The following is a 6,647-nucleotide window of genomic DNA, read 5'->3' on the forward strand; positions in this document are numbered from 1 at the left end:
GATAGGAAATAGCCACCAGGCTCCAGCCTTCAAGTTTCCTCCTCCTGGAGCTAAGATGGACAGCTTGGCCTTGGACAGGGAGAAGCTGATGAAGAGGACCCAGGACTTCGTAGGGCTTGGAACAGAGAGGTTAAAACAAAGAGGTGAGGGGACAAGTGTGGCCAGAACCTCAGCAAGAGGCTCTGGAGGTCTTCAGTTTTCCAGTGTACGTGTAAACAGGACACAAGACCAAATGGACTCAGACCCAGTACGATCTTCCCAAATGCTAAGGGCTTTGACCAAACATAGCACAATACTACCAAGCATGCAGCCAAGAAATCGTTGCCAAGCCTTTATCAGAGATGCCTACACTTGCATAACTGAGCAGTTGTGTTAGTGCTCTTCCTACCTCACACCTCTCCTTTGATTTGTCTCCCCAGAATCAAGGCTGCCCACGTGGAGGAGCCACCCCTAGGTCAGAAAGATGGGGGAAATGGAACAGATGAAGCAGGAGGCCGAGCAGCTGAAGAAGCAGATTGCGGTAATGCTGGCAATGCTCATGAAACTGCTGAGAGACTGTCTACCCTGCCACATCCAAGTTCTCCTACTCAGCCACAACTTGGAGTTGAGCTTTCTCCATCTATGTCCTTGGAGCCCTCTGCAGTTCTGCATAGCCCTTAAAGTGCTAATGGAAACCTTCACAGCATGGCAGGGGGGAGAGGGGGAGGGGAAGGGAGGCAAGAGGGGACACTACAACTGTGAGAAGGAAATGGCCACCAGCATTGTGTCTGCAGAGGGCCAAAGAGTGTAGTGTGTCCCCAAGGAACTCCTCTGTCTGGGAGGCAGCTGGTGTTCTGCCGGGCAGGAGGATCCAAGGGGAAGGTGTAGCATGGGGAACTGGGCGCTGAGCAGCTTTTGGCTCACCTTCTTGACATTTGACTGGTGCCGGGGTGCCCTAGTCAAAGACCAGGATCCCGCTGTGCTGGCCACAATCCAAACACAGCAAAGCCACAGTTCCTACTGCTGGGAGCCCCCAGGCGATGCCCCTGGGTTTCACTTGCCATTGCGTTCATCACACGGCTTTTTTCTGTCTCACCTGCTCTTGTCTCTTCTCCAGGACGCCCGGAAAGCCTGTGCAGACACAACACTTGCTCAGGTGAGAGACAGGGCTGTCTGGGCAGGTGAGTGTGCGCGGGTGTCAGCTATCACCACTCCAAGGGGAACTCTCTCCAGCTGGGAAGCAGGGTTAGGAGGCAGAGATGTGGGGAGCAGTAAAGCTCCTGACAGTCCAAGATTAATTCTTTCTCTCCCCTCACTCTTTCCTCAGATTGTGTCTGGAGTGGAGGTTGTTGGCCGCATCCAAATGCGGACCCGAAGGACCTTGCGTGGGCACCTGGCCAAGATCTATGCCATGCACTGGTCCACGGACTCCAAGTGAGAGACATGCTGCTGATCTGCTGGGTGCTGGGCAGATCGTGGGTGTGAAGGGCAAGAAGGCTCTGACGGGAAGAGAGCTACTAACCTAATCTTGTTCCTCTCTCACAGACTTCTGGTCAGTGCCTCACAAGATGGGAAGCTGATTGTGTGGGACACGTACACAACTAACAAGGTAGGAGTTGGACGGCTGCAGCAAGCCGGGGCGCTGGAGTGGGTCTCCTCAGAGCGAGTGCCCTTGCCCTGCTCTCTCTGCTGCCAGTGTCTCAACATGGTTTCTCATCCTCCCAGGTCCATGCCATCCCTTTGCGTTCTTCCTGGGTCATGACCTGTGCCTATGCCCCCTCGGGAAATTTTGTGGCCTGTGGGGGCCTTGACAACATGTGCTCCATCTACAACCTCAAGACTCGTGAAGGCAACGTCAAAGTGAGCAGGGAGCTCTCAGCCCATACAGGTGTGTGTGCTGCCTGACTGCAACCTGGGTGCCATCTGCTTCCAAACCTCACTCTTCTAGCCCTGCCCCATTTCTCATATTTGGTTGTTCGTCCTTCCCAGGTTACCTCTCCTGCTGTCGATTTCTTGATGACAACAATATTGTGACTAGCTCTGGAGATACCACGTGGTGAGTGTTACCTTCTGCGTTGTAACAACATGACTTCTGGTTCTTAGAGGCACAGCTCACATCAGCAAGTGCAGTCCTTTTGCTCTGCAGCAGTCCACTATGTAAGGACGAATAGCTCCTACACAGGGAGGTTGCACAGAGCACCTCAGGAAGCCTGATACCTTCTTCCTCCCTTGGTGGAACCGATGCTTCTTTTCCCATTTGAGGTCAGGTCAAGATGCAGGTCTGTTGGTGAAGCAGTAGGGACTGTGTTGACAGCTCTCACAAAGCATAGGGTTGTTTATCCCGGGACAGAGAACATCGTAAATTTATGTGGCTCCCACATGCATGCTCTACCTCTCAAGTCTTGTCTGCTGTGCAAGGGGCACCTGCAAAGCCAGTGCCTGGATCCTTTGGTTCCTGGCTCTTGGGTCACGCTGTACTGCAACTCTGAGCAGGGCTGAGTCTTTATTCACCCCCACCGCACCCCAGCACCTGCTATGGAAGAACTTCTTGACCGAGGACGAGTCAGGAAGTGGTATTTCCACCAGAGATCAAGGTTGCACAGGGCTTGTTTGCCTGGCTGAAATGTGGGATCCCAGTGAATATGGCCTCTGCATCCTACCAGCATGGACACAGGAGATATTTTTCAGCTGTTTGCCTGTGGGTTCCGCTTACCTCCTCTCAGTATTCCCTTTGACTGTTGCAGTTACGGGAATATAGTCAAACCTCAAACACCCCCAGCCTTAGTCGAGCTCTGCTTCGGCAAAGGTATGGCCAGCGACAGCTGTGAAGGGATCTCCTGTTGTACACAGCTGACTCCAGCGATGCTCCCGCCCATTTTCCCATGCTGTAGCCAGGCCCATGGCTCCCTCCTTTTGTTTGCAAGTGGGAAAGCTCTTCAGCCCAGCTGTAGGTCTGTCCTGCCTGGGCTGGCTCTGAGTTCTCTCCTCTCCCACAGCGCACTCTGGGACATTGAAACAGGGCAGCAGAAGACTGTGTTCCTGGGTCACACCGGAGACTGTATGAGCTTGGCTGTTTCCCCAGACTTCAAGCTTTTCATCTCTGGGGCTTGCGATGCTACTGCCAAACTGTGGGACGTGCGGGAGGGCTCCTGCCGTCAGACCTTCTCAGGGCATGAGTCCGATATCAACGCCATCTGCGTATGTATGTTGTCTGCACGGTGGTGGTGAGGCAAGGAAAATGGGGGGTGGACCAGCTCTGAAACAGGGTCTTGGGACAAGGTTGAAAGAAGCTGTCACAGTCACATGGGGAATAAGGGTCTCAGGATACCTTGGCCCCATGATCCAGCCTGAAGCAGGGAGGAGGGCCTGAGTTCAAGATCTTTCTGGGCACAGGGCCACCAAAGCATCTAGATTAGACTCAAAGCACTGCTTGGACTCAGCCAGCACGCCATGGTCTGTGGAGCTCAGCATCCTGACAAACACTGGTGCTGGTGCAGCTTTGGTCATAGCAGCTGCTGGGAACCACGGTTCAGGCATGCTGCAGGAGCTCTGGCCCAAAACACAAGTGAGGCAGCAAGAATACCGAACTTAGCTGAGGGTCTTCGTCAGCTCCAGCCAGCAGAGGTGGGAACAGGAGAGGTGGGATCATGGGGAGATCTTCTGAAGGTGAATTCTTCACAGGAGGCAGCACAGACATGTGGGGGCAAGTATCCCCCTCAGAGGCAAGGATTCAAACCAGAGCCCTAGAGGTGGCAGGACAAAGAACACATCAGTCTAATTGCGTGCAGCTAACCAAACGAGTCTGCCAGCATCCTGCAGTGCCTGCTGCTTGAACTACCCTCCACTGACTTGGATGAGTACAGCTTTTCTCACCTGTCCCATGGCTACCCTGCCAGCTCTCTGCCGCACCTGCTCCTGAAGAGCTCTTTTCTGCTCCTCCGAGCGAGGACACAGAAAAGGAGAGTGTGTGAGAAAGCTGGGGTATGAGGATCAGACAGAGGAAGGCTCTCATAGCTCTGAATCATGCCAGACCCCACTGGGGGGATAATGGGTGGACACTTGTCAAGCACCAAACTAACAGCTGGAGTTAGAGACAATAATCTTTCCTCAGGCACTGGGACGTCTTGCAATAGCTCTAGACCCTAGGTCATTGGCTATCTTGAGGTGGAAGGGGTATACTAGGTCTTAGCAGAAGCCTCAGTCCCCCCTTTCAGCAGACTCAACTTTCATGATCCAGTGTCTTGCCCTGCTGTGTTTTCCTACCTTCGTGGCTTCCTGGTGGATAGCAGGGAGGCCAAGAGTTGAGGAAATCTGTAAGGCACAACCTGATTAAAATCTGTTGTGTGCCCTCCTCAGTTCTTCCCTAATGGTGAAGCCATCTGCACTGGCTCAGATGATGCCACCTGCCGTCTCTTTGACCTCCGGGCAGACCAGGAGCTCATAGTGTACTCTCATGAGAGCATCATCTGCGGTATCACGTCGGTCGCCTTCTCCCGCAGTGGGCGCCTCTTGCTTGCTGGATATGATGACTTCAACTGCAACATCTGGGACTCCCTGAAAGCAGAGCGTGTGGGTGAGTGGCTCTTGGAGGTCTCTCTTTCGTTCCCTGCAAGGTCTTCTGTCCCTGACAAGACAAGGAAAAGGCCCTTGTCTTTTCTAAAAGCAACACAGCCTACACTGACTGAAACCCAACAAAGCTTCCTCACACTTAAGGAGCACACCATAACTAGTACAACTCCCTTTTGTGTAGAACTATTGTTTTCAGTGTTAAGGAAGTCAAGCCTTTAAACAGCATTGTTTCAAGGGAGGAAAGAGCTTTAAGGTTCCTATTAGCTAAAACTGCTCACAAGCACCAGCAGTGTTTCCTACTTTCTCCTAGCTTCTGCTGTTTGCCAGTTTCAGCTATTCACAGTGCCACTTGGTGGCCAGGTGCTAAGCAGAGCATGGACCCGGGCTTCTATCCAATGTCTTTGGATACTCTGTGACGCTCCTACACAGAATACACCCCAGTGCCATATTTTTTTCAGCTGTGGCCCCTAGCCTCCGAAAGTTTGTAACACAGCCCACCAATGGCATTGCTATTTCTCAGTCTTACTGAGGTCACCATCCCTTCTCAGTCCTTACATTGCTCCAGGGTGAAAGCAGTTGTATGAGGATTCAGCTAGTCAGACCTTCCCAAGAGCTTTGGCCAGTCCCAGGGGGTGGTGGTTGTATGCCACACACAAATGTTCTTCTGCATGTTCTTATTAGCGGCATACTGCTTGCAACACGTTGTGCAGGAACGGACAGCGCGATAGAGGGGTGCAGGTACACAGCCTACGATGCGTGTCCTCAGCATGGTCAACCCCTTCATCTCTCCCAGGCCCCACTCCTTCTACCTGAACTCTCTTCTTTCCCTCCATAGGAATCCTTTCTGGCCATGACAACAGAGTGAGCTGCCTGGGGGTGACAGCAGACGGCATGGCCGTTGCCACCGGCTCCTGGGACAGCTTCCTCAAGATTTGGAACTGAGGACAGCAGAGAGAGGGAAAGAGCAGCAGAAGCACGGCCCACAGCCCAAGCCCATGCAAACAGCATTGTCAGCGGAGCACAACAAAAACACCTACCTACCACTCCCGCTTGTCTCTAGACACAGGTCACTTGTAGGGGTCTCCCAGAGTGAAAGAAGAGGTCAGGGAGGGGGAGTAGGGGAAGCTGGGGAGCAGGAGCACACATACCGGCCCTTGTCTCCACCTCTAAACAGGCCCAGCATTTTCCAGCATTGTGCAGGCTTGAAGACCTGCAAAACACTGTTCATTATGTCTCAGGACTTTACAGGACAGTTCAGACACCCTGCATCTTCCTTCCAACACCTCTACCCACATTGACACCCACCCTTCACTGGACCCTTCATCCAACACCTCTGTCCCAGACTAAGCTCTGTCCCTGATTTAACTCCATCTAGCATCTCTGTGCAGCTGTCCTCTAGCCCTGCAGACAGCCTCAGAGATGTACCGGGTTTGAGATTTCTATCATGCAACCTCAAACAAAAAAGCCACTGTAAATTGGGTTCCTCTTCCACTGGGAAAGACTTAGCTCAAGTCTTACCTACGCATAAATCAGGGAAAGGTAGCCCTCAGACCTGCCAGAATACCAGGGATATTACATTTACTCTTGCTTATTGTCTGCTGCTTGCTGTTCCTTCTTTTTGCCTCACTGTGTGATGACCCTGTCTAACCAGTAGCTATCACCCCATTTTCAAGTCTGTTATAGATCTTCATAGCCCAGGCAAATAAAGAAAGCTCACATAAGCACTGCAAGCTGTGTTCTTTCCAGCATTGCTATGAGCTACTGCAAACATAATTCACCTCCTGTGAGTACTGCCTGCTGACTCCATCCAGAGAACATCTCATCTGCAGGCCTTGCTCTACCTCAGAGTCCCCAGGGAAGGGTGTTCCTCACCTATGTTCTAGCTGAGAAGAATCTGCGAGTCTCAAGGCTTGCTGCCCCAGAAATGGGCTAGATAGCTGAAAATGCATCCTTGCAGACCTTGAGGATTTGAGCTTAGTTACAGAACTCAGACATTATATTCAGCCCCTACTCCGCTCATTGGCCCATAGCAACATTCTAGAGTCCTAAGGCTCTGCTAGAGAGTTGAAGGTCAATAAAGTGTAGCAGCTTATCAACAG

General features: G+C 52.2%; 1 protein-coding gene across 2 annotated transcripts; it reads left to right on the forward strand.

The window, feature by feature from the left end:
- Window positions 1–439: 439 nt before the first annotated feature.
- Window positions 440–5,536, forward strand: GNB3 (G protein subunit beta 3). Of its 2 annotated transcripts, none has more exons than XM_075438548.1 (9): window positions 440–520; window positions 1,097–1,135; window positions 1,307–1,413; window positions 1,525–1,588; window positions 1,705–1,867; window positions 1,969–2,035; window positions 2,976–3,177; window positions 4,336–4,552; window positions 5,384–5,536. In XM_075438548.1, exons 1-9 carry the CDS (start codon window positions 464–466, stop codon window positions 5,488–5,490), a joined length of 1,023 nt encoding a protein of 340 aa, XP_075294663.1. In that variant the 5' UTR covers window positions 440–463; the 3' UTR covers window positions 5,491–5,536. The 2 variants fall into 2 exon arrangements, with proteins under 2 accessions (XP_075294663.1, XP_075294672.1); XM_075438557.1 differs by having other exon boundaries at window positions 1,969–2,032.
- Window positions 5,537–6,647: the final 1,111 nt, after the last annotated feature.

Source organism: Opisthocomus hoazin, chromosome 1, assembly GCF_030867145.1.
Source record: "Opisthocomus hoazin isolate bOpiHoa1 chromosome 1, bOpiHoa1.hap1, whole genome shotgun sequence".
Classification (NCBI taxonomy): Eukaryota; Metazoa; Chordata; class Aves; order Opisthocomiformes; family Opisthocomidae; genus Opisthocomus; species Opisthocomus hoazin.